The 21,679-nt window shown below is 36.6% G+C and overlaps 1 protein-coding gene across 1 annotated transcript in view; it reads left to right on the top strand.

The window, feature by feature from the left end:
- Positions 1 to 20,955, top strand: part of MAP4K5 (mitogen-activated protein kinase kinase kinase kinase 5) — a gene marked incomplete at its 3' end in the record, with an annotated part of 145,033 nt that extends 124,078 nt beyond the window's left edge. The window contains exons 27-32 of the mRNA XM_079698992.1: positions 329 to 510; positions 10,182 to 10,246; positions 12,661 to 12,753; positions 15,287 to 15,357; positions 18,412 to 18,467; positions 20,868 to 20,955. Of these exons, the coding sequence (XP_079555118.1) occupies positions 329 to 510; positions 10,182 to 10,246; positions 12,661 to 12,753; positions 15,287 to 15,357; positions 18,412 to 18,467; positions 20,868 to 20,955 (555 nt within the window). The remainder of the gene's footprint in view (positions 1 to 328; positions 511 to 10,181; positions 10,247 to 12,660; positions 12,754 to 15,286; positions 15,358 to 18,411; positions 18,468 to 20,867) is intronic.
- Between the last annotated feature and the right edge of the window lie 724 nt (positions 20,956 to 21,679).

Genomic DNA, 21,679 nt, shown 5'->3' with positions numbered 1-21,679 from the left:
TTGTATATGGTGTGAGGGAGTGTTCTAAATTCATTGATTTACATGAGGCTGTCCAGCTTTCCTAACACTGCTTGTTGAAGAGACTATCTTTTCTCCATTGTATATTCTTTTCTCCTTTGTTGTAGATTAATTGATCAAAGGTGTGTGGGTTTACTTCTAGGCTCTCTATTCTGTTCCATTGATCTATATGTCTGTTTTTGTGCCAATAAGAGGTAGTCGTTTTTTAGAATTAGATCAATTAAGAAAATGAAAGCCTTTCTGTTGAATTTATTCAATAATATGAATGAGGAGATTGTTTCTAAATTATACATCTGTTTATTTTTTGCAGCACTTTGATTTTCCTTTGCCAAGTCCTTTGAATGTTTTTGAAATGCTGGTAATACCAGAACAGGAATACCCTATGGTCTGTGTAGCTATTAGCAAGGGCACCGAATTAAATCAGGTAGTTCAGTTTGAGACAATCAATTTGAACTCTGCATCTTCATGGTTTACAGAAATTGGTGGAGGTAAGTGTTTTTTACTTTATGTTAAAATATTGATGCTTTTGCCTACAAAAGAAGCAAAATAGGTTCAACCTGCGTGGGCTCTTTCAAATAAAGATTCAGAACATAGTTTCCCAAGTAAGCCCAGAGGATCATGTACATATAGTTTATGATTTCTATTTCCCTGAGGCAATTTGATACAAAGTATTTTACCAAGGAAAATTTTAATGACTCCTGACATTTAAAAGTCTTAGTGGTTATCAGTTAATCTTTGGACTTACTAAATAATTAAGTTTTCTAAGATAGTTTTCAAATTTTATCAGCTTCTCAAGCAAAGAAATAACTACTTTTTTTCCTATCAGATTTTTCCCCCCACACTTCTTAAAATCATTGAGTTCTGGTACTTTTCATACTGCAATAGAAGCTTCTCATGTGTGGCCTCCGAGCTTTACCATTTAAAGATACAGGAAAATATCTCTTGCATTTTCTGAGAATGGTTTGTTAGCCTAGGATTTTATCAAATATGTCTCAGTGAAAACTCTGAAAAGGTTGAGAAGTTTATTTTCAAACTTTAAAATTGGAACAAATCAATCAAGAATTCATGTCAAGGGAATTCCCTGGGGCTGCAGTGGTTAAGAATCCACCTTCCAATGCAGGGGACAAGGGTTCAATTCCTGGTCAGGGAACTAGATCCCACATGCATGCTGCAACTAAGAGTTCACATGCCACAACTAAGGAGCCCATGAGCCACAACTAAGGAGCCTGCTGGCCGCAACTAAGGAGCCCACCGGATGCAACTAAGGAGCCCGTGAGCCGCAACTAAGGAGCCTGCCTACTGCAACTAAGACCCAGTGCAACCAAAATAAATAAATTAATTAAAAAATTTTTTTAAATAAAATATTAAAGAATTCATGTTAGGGCTTCCCTGGTGGCGCAGTGGTTGAGAGTACGCCTGCTGCTGCAGGGGACATGGGTTTGTGCCCCAGTCCAGGAAGATCCCACATGCCACGGAGCGGCTGGGCCCGTGAGCCATGGCCGCTGAGCCTGCACATCCGGAGCCTGTGCTCCGCAATGGGAGAGGCCACAACAGTGAGAGGCCTGCATACCACAAAAAAAAAAAGAAAAGAATTCATGTTAAAAAATAAGTAAAATGAAGAAGATCTTCATTTTGCCAGTTTACTGTTTTTGTTGTGCCAGTGTACTGTCACCCAGATTTATCAAGCCATTTTTACATATGAAGTCAAGTAAGCTTTAGTTATAACTTATTTCTCACCAGTGTTACATTCTTTATCACCTCGAGAAGAAGTCTGTTACAAGTATTATAAGTTGGAAGGTTCTTATTAAATATCTTTGGCTTTTGATCATTTACAGGCTAAATTATAAGAACTCTTTTATAAAACCCAGCTACTTAAGTTAATGTAGAACTGCACTAATGTCATTTTCAGAATCAGTACGAACTAGTGGTGTCCTAGTAAATGTTTAACAATAGACTCTTGTGGTGCAGGGAAGCCTGGTTTGTAGCAGTTGCCTATTTTTGTGTATAAATACTCCCATCACAGCCAATTTCAGACTACCAACTTGATGTCACCTGGCTTGCAAAATCTCTGAAAATTTAGCAGTCCAGTACAAGCCAGTTCCAGCATGCCCTGGACTAATATCACTGTCTTCGTAGACCAAATCATAATTTCCAGTAGAATAAAATAGGAATGTATTCTTTTACCCTCCCACCCCACCTGCACCCACCTTTCTTTCTAATAATGTTTTTGGTTGAGGTAGATGCATATCTTCCTGGTATAGCTAACAGAAAGGTGGAAATGACATTTATTATCATGAAATATAAACAGCCCAAATAGAAATGTGTTCCTATCATGTAATTATTGCTAAAAAGAAGAGTTATGGGTCAGTTTATTTAAAAACCACGGTCATGTTTGGCAGAGAGCCCCAACTTGGTTTTTTTTTTTTTTTTTTTTGCGGTATGTGGGCCTCTCACTGTTGTGGCCTCTCCCGTTGCGGAGCACAGGCTCCGGACGCACAGACCCAGCGGCCATGGCTCACGGGCCCAGCCGCTCCGCGGCATGTGGGATCCTCCCAGACCGGGGCACGAACCCGTTTCCCCTGCATCGGCAGGCGGACTCTCAACCACTGCGCCACCAGGGAAGCCCCCCAACTTGTTTTTATTGGTTAGTATATAATAATAGTGTAGAGAAAGTCATTTCATACGATTATCTAATGTGAGTTTTCAAACTACTATCTTCTGTATGATGTATTAGGAGGTTACATTGCTTAAGGCTGGGCATTCAGTGAGTCCTCTTGTGAATTTGTAGGGGTGAAGGGTTTTTGTTGTTGTTTGTTTTGTTTTTTAATGCCAGAGGCAAACTGTTCTACCCACTTTTAACATTTTCTAGGCTAAAATTAAGCCAGACCCAAAATTACTTCCTAAGGAGAGCCAGGACTCTGAGGATAAACATTCAAATCACCCTAAAGCAGAGACTGCCTTTATTAGGCTGTTCCATTTTCACAAATGATTGCTAATCTATCTCCCAGGTATGTTGATTATTGAGGCCATGCCTTGAATTGGCAACAGCTATAACAATAAAAATCAACTTCTATTCCAAGACTCTTTTAGTCATAGTTTGATGTATTATTACAGTATTCCTTTTCTCCAAGGATGATGCTTAGCACTTATCAGCACTCAATAAATGTTGAATAAATGGACGAACATCCCTTTACTGAGAAAAGGTATTTTTTGGAATGTTGCCAAGGGACAACAGTTTACCAACTCTGTACATCTGGATTCTTCACTATATATGGACTTTGGAAGGTCCACAAAAACCCAAAATAATAATTTTGTGTTTATGCTCAGATGTGCAGTTTTTAAGGGAGAGGATCTATGAGTGTCCCAAAGAGATGTAGTTAAGAATGACTGCTCTGAGATTACAATGGCAAAGGATGAGTGAGAGATAAATAAATAGAGACAGCAAAGGTGGACAACATTTTTTGATAGTTTGAGTGGGAAGAACAAGAGAAAAATGTTAGCTGAATAGAAAAGAGGAATTTTTGAAGTGCAGCTTGCAGGATCTTAGTTCCCTGACGAAGGATCAAACCTTGGCCCCTGGCAGTGAGAACACTGAGTCCTAACCACTGGTCCGCCCTGGAATTCCCAAGTGTGTCATGAACACAAGACATAAAGTATATTCATAAGAAGCTTCAAGAGGAGAAGCAAGAAGAACTACAATCCTGCAGCCTGGGGAACAAAAACCACATTCACAGAGAGAGACAAATTGAAAAGGCAGAGGGCTATGTACCAGATGAAGGAACAAGATAAAACCCCAGAAAAACAACTAAATGAAGTGGAGATAGGCAACCTACCAGAAAAAGAATTCAGAATAATGATAGTGAAGATGATCCAGGACCTCAGAAAAAGAATGGAGGCAAACATCGAGAAGATGCAAGAAATGTTTAACAAAGACCTAGAAGAATTAACAAACAAACAGAGATGAACAATACAATAACTGAAATAAAAACTACACTAGAAGGAATCAACAGCAGAATAACTGAGGCAGAAGAACAGGTAACTGACCTGGAAGAATGGTGGAATTCACTGCAGTGGAACAGAATAAAGACAAAAGAATGAGAAGAAATGAAGACAGCCTAAGAGACCTCTGGGACAACATTAAACTCAACAACATTCGCATTATAGGGGTCCCAGAAGGAGAAGAGGGACAGAAAGGACCTGACAAACTTTTGAAGAGATTATAGTCAAAAACTTCCCTAACATGGGAAACGAAATAACCACCCAAGTCCAGGAACTGCAGAGACTCCCATGCAGAATAAACCCAAGGAGAAACACGAGACACATAGTAATCAAATTGGCAAAAATTAAAGACAAAGAAATATTATTGAAATCAGCAAGGGAAAAATGACAAATAATATACAAGGGAACTCTCATAAGGTTAACAGCTGATTTCTCAGCAGAAACTTTACAAGCCAGAAGGGAGTGGCATGATATACTTAAAGTGATGAAAGGCAAGAACCTACAACCAAGATTACCCAGCAAGGATCTCATTCATATTCGATGCAGAAATCAAAAGCTTTACAGACAAGCAAAAGCTAAGAGAATTCAGCACCACCAAACCAGCTCTACAACAAATGCTAAAGGAACTTCTCTAAGTGGGAAACACAAGAGAAGAAAAGGACCTACAAAAACAAACCCAAAACAATTAAGAAAATGGTCACAGTAACATACATATCAATAATTACCTTAAACGTGAATGGATTAAATGCTCCAACCAAAAGACACAGGCTTGCTGAATGGATACAAAAACAAGACTCCTATATATGCTCTCTACAAGAGACCCACTTCAGACCTAGGGACACATAGAGACTGAAAGTGAGGGGATGGAAAAAGATATTTCATGCAAATGGAAATCAAAAGAAAGCTGGAGCAGCAATGCTCATATCAGATAAAACAGACTTTAAAATAAAGAATGCTACAAGAGACAAGGAAGGACACTACATAATGATCAAGGGATCAATCCAAGAAGAAGATATAACAATTATAAATATATATGCACCTCAATATATATATAGGAGCACCTCAATACATAAGGCAACTGCTAACAGCTCTAAAAGAGGAAATCGACAGTAACACAATAATAGTGGGGGACTTTAACACCTCACTTACACCAATGGACAGATCATCCAAACAGAAAATTAATGAGGAAACGCAAGCTTTACATGACACAATAGACCAGATAGATTTAATTGATATTTATAGGACATTCCATCCAAAAACAGCAGATTACACTTTCTGCTCAAGTCCACACGGAATATTCTCCAGGATAGATCACGTCTTGGGTCACAAATCAAGCCTCAGTAAATTTAAGAAAACTGAAATCATATCAGCCATCTTTTCTGACCACAACGCTATGAGATTAGAAATGAGGTACAGGGGAAAAAATGTAAAAAACACGAACGCATGGACGCTAAACAGTACATTACTAAATAACCACGAGATCACTGAAGAAATCAAGGAGGAAATCAAAAAATACCTAGAGACAAATGACAATGAAAACACAATGATCCAAAACCTATGGGATGCAGCAAAAGCAGTTCTAAGAGGGAAGTTTATAGCTCTGCAAGCCTACCTCAAGAAACGAAAAATCTCAAACAATCTAACCTTACACCTAAAGGAACTAGAGAAAGAAAAACAAAACCCAAAGTTAGCAGAAGGAAAGAAATCATAAAGATCAGAGCAAAAATACAGGAAGTAGAAACAAAGAAAACAATAGCAAAGATCAATAAAACTAAAAGCTGGTTCTTTGAAAAGATAAACAAAATTGATAAACTATTAGCCAGACTCATCAAGAAAGAGAGGAAAAGGACTCAAATCAATAAAATTAGAAATGAAAAGGGAGAAGTTACAACAGACACCGCAGAAATACAAAGAATCCTAAGAGACTACTACAAGCAACTCTGTGCCAACAAAATGGACAACCTGGAAGAAATGGACAAATTCTTGCAAAGGTATAACCTTCCAAGACTGAACCAAGAAGAAATAGAAAATATGAACAGACCAATCACAAGTAATGAAATTGAAACTGTGATTAAATATCTTCCAGCAAACAAAAGTCCAGGACCAGATGGCTTCATAGGTCAATTCTGTCAAACATTTAGAGAAGAGCTAACACCCATCCTTCTCAAACTCTTCCAAAAAATTGCAGAGGGAGGAACACTCCCAGACTCATTCTATGAGGCCATCATCACCCTGATACCAAAACCAGACAAAGATACTACAAAAAAAGAAAATCATACACCAAATGCACTGATGAATATAGATGCAAAAATCCTGAACAAAATACTAGCAAACAGGGCTTCCCTGGTGGTGCAGTGGTTGAGAGTCCGCCTGCCGATGCAGGGGACACATGTTCGTGCCCCTGTCCGGGAAGATCCCACATGCCACAGAGCGGCTGGGCCTGTGAGCCATGGCCGCTGAGCCTGCGTGTCCAGAGCCTGTGCTCCGCAATGGGAAAGGCCACAACAGTGAGAGGCCCGCGTACTGCAAAAAAAAAAAAACTAGCTAACAGAATCTAACACACATTAAAAGGGTCATACACCATGATCAAGTGGGATTTATCCCAGGGATGCATGGATTCTTCAATATATGCAAATCAATCAATGTGATACACCATATTAACATCTTGAAGAATAAAAACCATATGATCATCTCAATAGGTGCAGAAAAAGCTTTTGACAAAGTTCAACACCCATTTATGATGAAAACTCCAGAAAGTGGGCATAGAGAGAGCCAACCTCAACATAATAAAGGCCATATATGACAAACCCATAGCAAACATCATTCTCAATGGTGAAAAACTGAAAGCATTTCCTCTAAGATCAGGAACAACACAAGGATGTCCACTCTCACCACTGTTATTCACCATAGTTCTGGAAGTCCTAGCCATGGCAGAGTAGAAAAAGAAATAAAAGGAATAGGAATTGGAAAAGAAGAAGTAAAACTGTCACTGTTTGCAGATTACATGATATTATATATAGAGCATCCTAAAAATGCCACCAGAAAACTACTAGAGCTAATCAATGAATTTGGTAAAGTTGCAGGATACAAAACTAATGCACAGAAATCTCTTGCATTTCTATACATTAATGATGAAAAATCTGAAGGAGAAATTAAGGAAACACTCGCATTTACCATTGCAACAAAAAGAATAAAATAGCTAGGAATAAACATACCTAGGGAGACAAAAGACCTGTATGCAGAAAACTATGAGACACTGATGTAAGAAATTAAAGATGATACCAACAGATGGAGAGATATACCATGTTCTTGGATTGGAAGAGTCAATGTTGTGAAAATGACTATACTACCCAAAGCAATCTACAGATTCAATGCAATCCCTATCAAATTACCAATGGCATTTTTTACGGAACTAGAACAAAAAATCTTAAAATTTTGTATGGAGACACAAAAGACCCTGAATAGCCAAAGCAGTCTGGAGGGAAGAAAGTGGAGCTGGAGGAATCAGACTCCCTGACTTCAGACTATACTACACAGCTACAGTAATCAAGACAATATGGTACTGGCACAAAAACAGAAATAGATCAATGGAATAAGATAGAAATTCCAGAGATAAACCCATGCACCTATGGTCAACTAATCTTTGACAGAGGAGGCAAGGATATACAATGGAGAAAAGACAGTCTCTACAGTAAGTGGTGCTGGGAAAACTGGACAGCTGCATGTAAAAGAATGAAATTAGAACACTCCTTAATACCATACACAAAAACTCAAAATGGCTTAAAGACCTAAATGTAAGGCCAGACACTATAAAACTCTTAGAGGAAAACATAGGAAGAACACTCTTTGACATAAATCACAGTAAGATCTTTTTTGATCCACCTCCTAGAGTAATGGAAATAAAAACAAAAATAAACAAATGGGACCTAATGAAACTTAAAAGCTTTTGCACGGCAAAGGAAACCATAAACAAGATCAAAAGACAACCCTGAGAATTGGAGAAAATATTTGGAAATGAATCAACTGACAAAGGATTAATCTCCAAAATATATAAACAGCTCATGCAGCTCAATATTAAAGAAACAAACAACCCAATCCTAAAATGGGCAAAAGACCTAAATAGACATTTCTCCAAAGAAGACATACAGATGGCGAAGAAGCACATGAAAAGCTGCTCAACATCACTAATTATTAGAGAAATGCAAATCAAAACTACAGGGAGGTATCATGTCACACCAGTTAGAATGGGCATCATCAGAAAATCTACAAACAACAAATGCTGGAGAGGGTGTGGAGAAAAGGGAACCCTCTTGCACTATTGGTGGGAATGTAAATTGATACAGCCACTCTGGTGAACAGTATGGAGCTTCCTTAAAAAACTAAAAATAGAATTACCATATGATCCAGCAATCCCACTACTGGGCATATACCCAGAGAAAACCATAATTCAAAAAGACACATGCACCCCAGTGTTTATTTCAGCACTATTTACAACAGCCTGGTCATGGTAGCAACCTGAATGCCTATCAACAGACAAATGGATAAAGAAGTTGTGGTACATACATACAATGGAATATTACTCAGCCATAAAAAGGAACGAAATTGAGTCATTTATTGAGACGCGGATGGATCTAGAGACTGTCATACAGAGTGAAGTAAGTGAGAAAAACAAATACCATATATTAACACATGTATGTGGAACCTAGAAAAATCGTACAGATGAACCGGTTTGCAGGGCAGAAGTTGAGACGCAGATGTAGAGAACAAACGTATGGACACCAAGAGGGGAAAGCCGTGGGGGGGTGGGGATGGTGGTGTTATGAATTGGGCGATTGGTATTGACATGTATACACTGATGTGTATAAAATTGATGACTAATAAGAACCTGCTGTATAAAAAAATAAAATAAAATTCAAAAATTAAAAAAGCTTCAAGAGGATTGACATATACACACTAGTATATATAAAATAGATAACTAATAAAAATCTACTCTATAGCACAGGGAACTCTACTCTTTAATGACCTATGTGGGAATAGAATCTAAAAAGAGTGGATATATGTATATGTATAACTGATTCGCTTTGCTGTAGAGCAGAAAGTAACACAACATTATTAAATCAACTATAGTCCAATAAAAATTAATTTAAAAAAAAGAATGCTCTGGGCTTCCCTGGTGGCGCGGTGGTTGGGAGTCCGCCTGCCGATGCAGGGGACGCGGGTTCGTGCCCCAGTCTGGGAAGATCCCACATGCTGCGGAGCGGCTGGGCCTGTGAGCCGTGGCCGCTGAGCCTGCGCGTCTGGAGCCTGTGCTCCGCAACGGGAGAGGCCACAACAGTGAGAGGCCCGCGTACCGCAAAAAAAAAAAAAAAAAGAATGCTCTAAATTATCTAAAATCTTTTCTTAGCTTCATCTAGACCATTCACGCTCTCTGAGTAGCTAAAATAAATTGTTTTACCAAAAATGTTCTGCAAAAATGTCATGACTTCTATTAGCAGATGTTAAGAGAAGTAGCCCTGTGAATATCAGCAATGTGATGAAAGTTGCTTCCTGAAAAGATGTTGTTGACAGTATTGTTCATTATGCTACCCTGGTGTCCTGTTAATACAGGAACTCCTTCCTATGTGCATGCACACACACACACACCATCCCCCTCCCAATACCAGGAAAATTTCTCTCTAATAGTTTCGTTAATCCTTTTGCTTTTTCTGAATTACTGACTTATTTTTATCTCAGGGACACTGTGATGCACCTAACTGATCTTGTTTTCATCTTCCCATTGGCTACTGCAAAATGCAAAGCAAAATCTAGTCACTGTACAGCATGCATCGTACTTTCTTCCCCATATTTACCATTTGCTTCATTTTATTTTTGTAACTCATCTTTCTAGAACTGGCAGTGGTATTAACTATATGTAATATTGAGCCTTTCTCAGCTCAGTTAGCCTTGCATAGGACTTTGTTCTTTTAAATTGACTTACAGTTTTGTTTTTTTTAAATTGACTTACATACAGTTTGTGACAAGACAATTACAAAATATAATCTCTGTTTATTTCAAAGACTAGTTTAAAATCACAGGAAAAAAATCAGAATTTGTGTTTCTTTTCTAAGTTCTAGTTTTTAAAGCATGTTGTATAACTGTAACCTTGTTTTTTCCCCCCAAGGCAGCCAACAGTTAGATTCCATTCATGTAACACAGTTGGAGAGAGATACTGTTTTAGTGTGTTTAGACAGTAAGTATTATTTTAAAGTTTATTCTAAGTATACTACTTGATATGACATACCTTTTCATGGAATTGATTCTAATAGAATCAGTAAAGTAGATTTGCAGTTTTCCACCTTAAGTGGCATTGTTTTATTGATGAAAAACCTAAATTGGCTACAGATATAGTAACTAATTGATCTGTTTGTCAGACTATCCTCTGTGACCTTTTTCTTTATTCTGTTTGGCCTACTTGGGAACATTATACAGTCAGCCCTCTGTATCTGTAGGTTTCACATCCTCTATTTAGCCAACCATGGATTGAAAATATTTAGAAAAAAAAATTCCAGAAAGCTCAAAAAAGCAAACCTGAATTTGCAAGTGCCTGGCAACTATTTATATAGCTTTTGTGTTGTATTAGGTATTATAAGTAATCTAGGATCTACTGTATAGCACAGGGAACTATACTCAATATTATGTAATAACCTATAAGAGAAAAAAAGAATCTGAAAAAGACTATATCTACATATATATACAGACACATATGTATAACTGAGTCGCTGTGCTATACACCTGAAACTTACCTGATATTGTAAATCAACTATATTTCAATAAAAATATTTTTAAAAATTAAAGTCTATGGGAGGTTGTGTATAGGTTATATGCAAACACTAGGCCATTTCATATAAGGCACATGAGCATCCATGGACTTTGGTCTCCGTGAGGGGTACTGGAACCAATTCCCCGTGGATACCGAGGGACAACTGTATTAGAACAGTTTGCCATAACCTTGGGGTAAAATTCTGTATAAAATTATTCTGTATAAAATTCTGTATGATTCATTGTAATTAATGAAAAAATAGAAGGTTATACTAATTTGGTCACTTGTAGTCATATAACATGAACTTTTGGAATCATGTCAGTGTGATATTCTAATGCACAAATAGATTTGACACCTTTACCTGCTAGTTGTGATTCTTTTGATGCAGCGAGAGATGTTATTGATAGATGTGTGTTGTACTGTATATGCAGTGGAAGAGACAGAAAAACTTTAACGATAGGTGTTTTTTGCAAACAAAGCACTCTAATTCTTAAAATCCCCCTTACTTTAATGCAATGAATCCTGCAAGTGAAATTCACCCAGACTTGGCATTATATTTGAAATTTGGCAATATTTGCTGTGGTTTGATTCATTCCAATATTTTAAAATTACCAGACCTGCCCATAGATGTTTAGGGTTATTTTAAAAATTGTTCCACAACTATATTTACCTGTATTTTTGTCTTAATTTCTATTCTCTAAAGTGTTCCCTAGTGGATTTGCCTTATAGAATCATAAAGATCATCTAATATTATAGATAAGTAAACCAACCCCCAGAGTGTTTCATTTGCCCATTATCCCTTAAGTACTTTTGATTCGTTGAATACTGGTAAGATTGGCATGTTGTTTGGTTACTCTTAAGTGAATTTGATAAGTTCTTTTTTACCCAAACAAGTAGAAGGCTCAGTACTAATTAATGAAATAAACAGATGATCAGAATTTAATTGTAGTAATGTTGAACCTTTAACATTAAATGCCTAAATATCTTCTGAGTCAAACAAGGAAAATAAATTGTACTTAGTTTTCATTTTGTTGATTTATGTATTTAAAAAAATTTTTTTAAACCTTTGATTAATTAGGACTTCCATTTCCCAGCTATTCATGGTAAATGGAAAGTTGACTTTCTTCAGTTGTTCTTTTTTTCTTAGGGGAGCAGTGTAACACTTTGAAAATTGTTTGTCAACTCTGTGGTATAAATCAGTTTTACTAAGCAGCAATGGAGATAGGTGTGTAATCACGATAGGTGTGTAATCACAAATAATGGTAGACAGATGAGAAAGTAATGCAGAGAGAAGATATCTTCCAAGTCAGAGCTAAGATGGTTAAATTAAAAAACAAATGGACAAAAGGGAAATAGAAATATTCACATATACTGTCTATCCCAGAGTTTACTTATAAAGAAATTCTGACTTTTGAGAGTACTATTTTTTCCTCCCTTGTACTTCTGTAGAATATTAGTTACATACTAAAGTTAAGAATTACTGCAAATATTACTTATATGTTATGTAATTTGTAAGGGGGAAAAAACCAACTCTTATTGCTGAATATTTAGGCACCAAGTTAACCACTATTAAAGAAGCCCTTCACTTTTTAAAAAATGAGAACGTAAGTGTTTAATATGAACTATGAAAAAAAAAATACTGGTGGAATTGCCATTTACAACGGAGGCCTCACTCTTATAGAATATATCAGTGACAGTTTTTCACTGGGCATACTTGAATCAAGAGAAATAATTGAACTTTATTAAGAATATTGTTATATATCCATGTAAAATCCACTGATCAAGTTACATTTATTTTAGCAAATCTGCATTTCCAGTCTTGACTTGTTTTTTCTTTTTTTAAGAATTTGTAAAAATTGTAAATCTACAAGGAAAACTAAAATCAAGTAAGAAACTGGCCTCTGAGCTGAGCTTTGATTTTCGCATTGAATCTGTAGGTAAGTCTCCTTTTTTTAATAATGCATTTAGAGTACTTGGTTTTTTGTTCATTCTGTACTTAGGGTTATCTAGACCAGCACTGTCTCATAGAAGTTTCTTTGATATAGAAATGTTTTCTATGTTCTTAAATACAGTAGTCGTTAAGCACATTTGTTAAGTACTTGAAACATAGCTAGTGCTACATTTTAATTTTAATTTTTAAAATTTTATTTAATTTAAATTTTGATGTAAATAGTCACACAGGGCTAGTTACTATAATATTAGACAGTGCAGGTCTGGACCGTAATAAATCTTTTATTGTCATTTCTTGAATATTTAAAACATGAAATCATTTCTTCTATTCATTGTTCCCTTTGCTGCATCAAGTGAATTATACTTCTTCCAATTCTTTCCAAATCATGAAGGTATTTGTGTGATGTGATTAACAATGTTAGATATGCTAGAATTCTTTGCCGTGTAAGATTCTGGTTGGTGTGTGTTGATGGTTTTTGCTTTTAGGTCTATTTAAATATAAATAGTTTCCCACAGAATCTGGAAAATACTATGCCATTTGAATTTGCTTCCTTGTCAATGAGTGTTTTACTCTGTAATATCATTGGTTTTATAAAAATTATTATTGTTTGCATCCTCACTGATTATATATCAGTAAGTATTTTCCTCAAGGGTGATAGAACTTATGAAAAAATACCATGGGTGGAAACATTTTGAACAATTCATGATATGGTTCTACTTTAAGTCAAAAACAGTTAAAACAAAATTGGTGATTTTTATTTGGGCTGTAAAAAATATATGTATTTTATAATTAAATGTATATACTTTAAAAAATGTGTTTCTCACTGTTTAGAAAGTTTTCTGTTGATTTTTTTAAAATTTAATGGTTTCTCAAGTGGAGTTTTGCCCTATTGCAAAGTACATTCATCCCTCTGGGTAACCATCTTACATAGGAATAATTTGCTTATGATTGGAAATTTTATTCAAGCAGAAAACCTAAACTTTCTGTAGATGCCATGACAAAAGGAATTTTGGAAATATTTTCTTCTTTTACTCCTTTGTATGCTGGCTGTTGCATGCCAGTTTCTAAGATTTAATATTTTCAATAGAGATTCCAATATACAGATCTTTAGGTCCTCTTAATTTTAACTGAAACACACTAGTACCTCAACTTTTTCATATATGCCAAATTTTTTAGGATATTTTCGTTCTACAAAAGTTTGTTCCTCCTAGGCTACCATCTGTTCTTTCCAGTGAACTTTGGAATAATTTCAAGGATCCTCCTGTGTTAAAAGAGTCCCTTTAAGTCACCTTTTAAAAACAAAGCCAGTACTACTGTTTTTTTTTGTTTCATGGCTAGTGAAGCTTGTATGATTTGTTATTGTAAAATACTTCTATGTTTATTGAGCTAAATTATGTTTCCAGAACATTCTTACGTTAACTTTTTAGCTCGATATTCTAGTAAGAAATATAATAAATTTCAATCACTTTCTCCCATCATCTTTACTGGTATAGGGCATATGGCTAACTCTCCAACAATCAAATTGTTTTTCTCCTTCTCTCACTGTACTTTAATGACTCTAGCCTCTGGCCAGGAAGGACCCAGAGGCCCTGCTGCCTCCCCCCACCCCAAAATTGGGGGCCCTGCCACTCTGTTTCTAAGCCACTAAGTGACCCCATATGTGTGCTTCAGTGGGCCCAGCACAGGCAGGACACAGAAATGGACAAGGCACAGCGAGAACAGGTTTTCCTCCAAGACCCTCAGGCCACCCCAGGGGATCGTGGGAGATGGGTGGGCAGCAAGAGGGGATATGTCATGTCATGAGGTGGCCACACTTTGGGGTCATGGTCGTTCCTGATTCCAAAGCCATCAAGAAGTTGGGCAAGCTTGGCTCAAATCTGTGACCACCCTTGTGAACAGTGGGACCTGCAAGGCCAGGGCAAAGGCCTGGTGGGCTCTGGAGGCCTTATAGGGTTGGGCAGCAACAGTGAGTACTATAGCTGAGAGTCCCTAGCCCCTCCAAATAAGAAATGGTTCACAGATCAAAAATATTCAGTGTGTGGTTAAATTTTAGATTACAGGACAGATTTATTTTTAAAAATTAATTTTATAATAGGGAATACGTGAGCAGAAATAAAAGATGCTTCCTTAATAGCTACTTCTAAATATATCACATTATTTAAATAATCATGTTTTTTAATCCAAAAAACCAGTATGTTTTTATTATTTACCTAAGACAAAAGATAGTATATGAAAGAAAAATTAATATGCTGATGTCCAGCTCATCAAAAGTTAGCCCATTTTAAAATAAATGCCTGTTACAATGTATCTTTGAAAACTTCCATGATCCTGCCTCAATAAATTATTTGAGCTTTGTCATGACTTAGCCACAAAAATGTTGGGAACTAATGGTCTAGACAGAAATTTTGCACCAAGCACTTGAATAGCCTTACATTATCATTTATTAAAGACAGTTAAGGAAAATGTATAATGCACTACTATGTGCCTTATTTTAGTCCCGCTCTCCCTTATCTTTTTAGTATGCCTTCAAGACAGTGTGTTGGCTTTCTGGAAACATGGAATGCAGGGTAAAAGCTTCAAATCAGATGAGGTAAGATTTCTCAAATTACCTCCAGTGATTCCCATTAAAGATATTAAATGTTGAAACATTCGTTTTATGTATTTTCTTTCTGAACCCACGTTGCTATGTTTAATGCCTTTAATGCCGGTAGAACAAAACTGTCAGTATTTTCCCTTCAAATAATGTTCAGTTTTGTATTTATTGTATTCTCAGTGGCCACAAAGAATTGTCAAACATGAGTTTACACAATTTCAGTCCTCTTATTTGTAATTTATAAATATGGTTGCTAAACTTACTAAACTTTTCTAAAGGTAATAAGCCTTTTCCATAATCTATAAATGTGTAGCTTATTTTTTTAATATAAATTTATTTTATTTATTTTTATTTTTGGCTACGTTGGGTCTTCGTTGCTGCATGTGGGCTTTTCTCTGGTTGCGGCGAACGGGAGCTATTCTTCGTTGTGGTGCGCAGGCTTCTCATTGTGGTGGCTTCTCTTGTTGGGACCACGGGCTCTAGGTGCTCGGGCTTCAGTAGTGTGGCTCACAGGCTTAGCTGCTCCGTGGCATGTGGGATCTTCCCGGACCAGGGCTTGAACCCGTGTACCCCGCATTGGCAGGCAGATTCTTAACCACTGCACCACCAGGGAAGCGCCTTTAGCTTCTTTTTTAATGTTATATTTAAAATTCTAAATTAATATGTATTGGAGCACAGGACTAAGGAAAATCTAAGAAAATTAATTCGTTTACTAAATATTTATTGAGTATCATATACGTTTAGGACACTATTCTTATTATAGCACTGAAGACATAATGAAGCATAATTATAAATAATATCAAACCCTATGATGTCTATCTTCCAGGCACTTTACAAATGCTACCTTATTGAAGGCTAATAATACAGTGGGGTTTAGGTACAATTCATAGTAAAGTTATGTACTATTCATATTCTCAATTTTACAGGTACAGAGTGGTTAAGTAACTTACCCAGAGTTACAGAACTAGTTAAGTGACAGAGCCTGGATGTGAAGGGTCTCCAAAAATCACTTCTACTGAGATAATTGGGATATATTTCATGTAGGAGGTGGGACTTGGGCTCCCACCTTGAGAGGTGAATCCTAACAGTTAAGAGAATACTAACAGAGACATTTCCCATTTGTGTGTCTGTGTAATTCTTGCACACCAGGGCCTCACAAATTTATGGACTTATTTTGAAGCTTAAAATCTTCTATTTGAATTACCTTTACACTGTTATTTAGATGTAACTATTTCCACCTCTTATATGAATGCAGAAATAGAATGCTTCCAAGTAAAAATGATGTAAATCAGTGGAATTAGAATGCTTCCCAGAGAAAATGACATAAATCAGCTTGTCTTTGAAAGCATCCGTTTAGTTACTGACCCATGTCACTAAATGTCACCAGGCCCCTGCATTTAATGAAGCCTACAGTCCTACTTACTGCCATAACATTAATTGTCCTTAGATGCTATTTTCACTGTGTCACTCCTGTGGTTAGAAATCTGTAGAAGTTACTTGTTGTTTACCATATCAAGTGTGAATTCTACCTCCTATTTTTAAGTCATCTTGCTTAACTTTGTCTTTCTGGTTTTGTTCTCATCCTTCAATTTGGGCCTAGCTATAATGTTCATAATGTAATATTCAGCCATTCTAGTCCACAATGATTGGAACATTTCTGAACTGAATACTCTGAAAATCAGCTGCATTTAGTATAGCACCAGTTTTATTTTCTGATTCAAGTTTATTAATTCCATCTTCTCAGCTAGACTGCAAACTCATTGATAGCAGAGTATTTTTTTTCTTTTTTTGCGGTATGCGGGCCTCTCACTGTTGCGGAGCACAGGCTCCGGACGTGCAGGCCCAGCAGCCATGGCTCACGGGCCCAGCTGCTCCGCGGCATGTGGGATCCTCCCGGACCAGGGCACGAACCTGTGTCCCCTGCATCGGCAGGCCGACCCTCTACCACTGTGCTACCAGGGAAGTCCCAGAGTATTTTTATACTTATTTTATATCCGCACTGTCAGACTTTGGGTTCCTCCAAAAGCTGACCCTAAAACAAGGACTCAGGTCCTTGTTTATTTGGGAGTAGATCCCAGAAAACAAGTGACAGAGTAAGGAATGTAAGATGGAGAGGGACAAAAAGCCAACAAAGAGCACATTAATAAACTGGTTTTCACTATGGGCAATGAGGGCTTAATCCCATAGGGACTACTGAGGAACAGTGTGGAACACACCTCAGAATTGGCTCATCAGAAGGTGGGGAGGGGGCTTCCCTGGTGGCGCAGTGGTTGGGAGTCCGCCTGCCGATGCAGGGGACGCGGGTTCGTGCCCCGGTCTGGGAAGATCCCATATGCCGCGGAGCGGCTGGGCCCGTGAGCCACGGCCGCTGAGCCTGCGCATCCGGAGCCTGTGCTCTGCAACGTGAGAGGCCACAAGAGTGAGAGGCCCGCGTACCGCAAAAAAAAAAAAAAAAAAAAAAAAAAAGAAGGTGTGGAGGCGGGTGCATTTATACACCAACTGCTGTCCCTGCTAGTTAATGGGCACGACTGAGTACCTTCTTTCTTTAGTTTTGGAGAAGACAGAGCAGAGGAGTGCCCCCTGTACACAGATGTAAGACACTGGTGCATGGGAGTGTCTACCGCAGCTCTGCTGAAATCAGGTGGGCTGAGGGGTGCCACCTCAAGCATCTGCCTTATGACATAAAGGAAGGAGTAGGGGCTGTGCAGTCCAGCAAACCTGTACTCAGATCTTGGGTCTACTAGTTATATGACCTAAAAGTAAGTTACTTAACCTCACTGAATCTTAGTTTTCTCTTTAATAATATGGGAATGATAATACATATCATAAAAAGTTCTAAGGAAAGTACTTGACCCATACAGATGTTCCATAAATGTTGATTTGTTTCTACTAATAAGCAGTCGAAAAAAACCTTACTAAAATCTATTTAATTTGAGGAATTGAGTCTATCAAAAATTAGCATTCTTTTTAATACTTGTTCTATCTAAATGATTTTTAAATTATAATTTAAATAATATGGGGACTAATAATATGGGGTATTTTCTTTCATAGGTTACCCAGGAGATTTCAGATGAAACAAGAGTTTTCCGTTTATTAGGATCAGACAGGTAATAGTTCAGTTGTTTTATTACCAAAGGAGTTCAACGATTGTATTTTTAATTATACTGTCAACCTCTGGCTGTGTTTCAAACAGAACTTCTTTTTTAATATACTTATATTGTTTCAATATATTTATTTATATTGTTCAATAGAAGTAACATGGGTTTATAACATTTATATAAATTTCATGTATACAATGTTATATTTCTAGTTTTATTTACCCTACAGTGTGCTCACCACCAAAAGTTTAGTTTCCTTTCATCACCACACAATTAACCCCCTTTACCCATTTCACTCTCCCTCCACCCCTACCTCTTCCCCCTGGTAGCCACTCTGTATCTACGTGTTTGTTTTTGTTTGGTTTGTTCATTTATTTATTTTTATGTATGTTAAAACTCTTAGAGGCTTCAGAATCTTAGAGAAATTTCCTTGTATCTTCATTGAGAGAGAGAAAAAAATATTTTAATTAGTCAATTAAGCAAGCTTTTGTCAGTGTGAGGATCATGATTCTAGAAACAGTTATACTCAGCCAAGACAAAATGTGTTAAATAGGTGTTTATGTCCCTAGTACCATGACATTTCAGGCTCCTTTGTTTTCATCATTTCTTCCTGGCATGTTAACTTCTATTAACTGTTATTGTATATATCCAACAGAATGTGCACCTCCTGACATGTACTTTTATATCACAAGATATTTCACTGAGTCTCTGAGGTCATTCTAAATTAGAAGGAATTATGTGGTCTCTGTGATCAAAGTGAAAGATAAGTTCCAAAACTATGCCATCTCATGAAAAAAGAATTATAGCTTTTGTTCTTCAAAGTCTATGTTATCTACCTCTACAATGAATAAAATACCTATCCCTTCCTATTTTCCAAAAGTTGTTACTGCAGCAAAACTGGCTATAGTGGTATACATTAGTCCTGAGGTAAGGATTGAGAACCTCTGATCTTCAAGTTCAGTCTAGTCACAAAACCATTGCTTAGATATTACACACTTAAAGAAGGCAGGGAGAATTGGAGTTATGACTCCATAAAAATTTTTTACAGAGACTTTTGTAAAGGGAAAAAGGATTTTTGGAAAATGGCAACTACCCATTGCCGTTGAAAAGGCAAGCCGAGAGAGCATGGCAACCTAGTAACTAGTCCTGCATAAAAGAGAATTGGAGGACCACCTGGTAAATGACTGTAAAATGGGAGGCCCTTTGCTTCTCCAGGAAGGGCTGACAAAAGAATTGTAGATCATTCAGTGATCCTGGCACAAATAGCACTCTGGTGAGACATAGTATGAGAGATTTCTGCTTGATAGAGGGTAGGCATCAGAAGCCATTTCTCTTAGTTACTTGTTTCCTTCCAACTCCTTCCCCCAGAATTTTCTCTTTCATCTAGCCCTTCTTTGTATTGTTTCTCCATTCTCTGTCACTATTGCCCTAAAAAACTACTTTTTTCAGACCATTGCCTTGTTCTGATTATCTTCTTACTTGGGCATCTCCTTGATTTTAAGACATATATCTTAACCAAGGCTTTTGTTTTGTCTTAATTTTTTAAGTGATTTGTTAAATTGTATTGTTTAAATATAGGTATTAATGTCTAGGAGTAAAGAAAACTATGTCAGAATATTAATAATGGTAAACTCTGGGCAGTTGAATTATAGGTAGTTTTATTTTCCCCTTCTACTTTTCTTTAATGCATACTTTAAGTATATATTACTTTTTTGTTTTCATTTCAAAAGTAATAATATGCTAGTTGTAGGAAATTCATACACTAGAAAAATATAAATTATTTATGCAACTCCCCCCGCCGCCATTTCCCCTTCTAGACTTTTTTCTCTGCATGGGCATATTGTTTTTTATTTTGTTCTCAAACCTGTCTTCCCACAGTGTAGATCCTATGATATGACACTTGATTGGTTTTTCTTCCTATTGGTCCTTTCATTGAATTCTTACCCTGCCTTTGTTCCAGGCACAAGGGAGATGGCCCCATTTCATACTTTTTAAAACTATGTATTTGCAAATACCTTGAAGAACAGTGTGAGTGGGTGCCTCTTAAAATCCTGTTTTATTCTCTCAGCCCTTCCTCCATCCCCTTCTTGTTCATGTATATTCTAAAGCTTTATTATACCTTTTTTTGGCATATATGAGTAAGCAAATTTGTTTTTAGTTGGAATATAATGAGACTATCCTGAAATGTTTTTAATATTTTATATTCATAAACTCATCAATTCTTATTCAGTTTTGTTTTTAAGCTATAAGATGTAAAGCTGAATTTGACTGTGCATCTATTAATGTGATCTCTGTGTAATCTTATGTGAATGTGAACAGTGATATTCTTTCCTGGTTTGATGTTAGTATTTGAAGATGAAATCTCTGTTTCTACTCTTTAACAAGACTTTTGTTTTGATTTAATTGCAGGGTTGTTGTTTTGGAAAGTAGGCCAACAGAAAATCCTACTGCACACAGCAATCTTTACATCTTGGCTGGACATGAAAATAGTTACTAAGCAACAGAAATTGGTCTCAAATGACAGGAAAATGAATACACTCCATTGAAAGCAAAAATATCTTAAGGAAATTCAGTACAAACTACACTATGATTTGCTTTAATTGTTATGGGTTATATCTCAAATGATCTGTACTTTAAGGTAGAATTCAATATTTTCTGTAGCTGGAAACAGCTATTCTATCTCTTGCCACTATGTGGTGGTTTTATCAAGTTTGCTTAATAAAAGCTATGAGACAAATAGTCCTCTAGTTCCAGGAAACACAGTCTTTTAAAAAAAAAATGTTTGTAACAAGGATGCCATGATATTTTTAGATAACAACTCATGTGATTATCTTCAGAGAGAGAAATTTAGTGACAGTTTTCTCATTTTATACCATGTTTTATTCCTTCTTAATGAACATAATTTGATAAAGAAATTATCAGGTAAACCTTTCACTTTTACATTGGCCATTCTGTATGTTTTTGTAAAATAGAATATTTAATCCTTATTTATTAATCTCTTGCTGGAGTGGTGTAATGTATCTAACTTTTAGCAAAGGAAGGTTGCAGAGCAGCTTAAATTTTTTTATAATATATAAAAATTTTGTTTACCTTTTAAGACTAGTACTTTGAGGGTTTAAAGGCTGTGTTTGGAGGTTCAATACATACATGCAATATTATTTAACACAAGTATTTTGTAATATAATATCATCCAGAATTGCCTTACAGGAGAGTTTTGTGTT

The sequence above is a fragment of the Hyperoodon ampullatus genome (genome assembly GCF_949752795.1).
Source record: "Hyperoodon ampullatus genome assembly, chromosome: 3".
Classification (NCBI taxonomy): domain Eukaryota; kingdom Metazoa; phylum Chordata; class Mammalia; order Artiodactyla; family Ziphiidae; genus Hyperoodon; species Hyperoodon ampullatus.
This window is presented reverse-complemented; position numbering and strand designations above follow the sequence as displayed.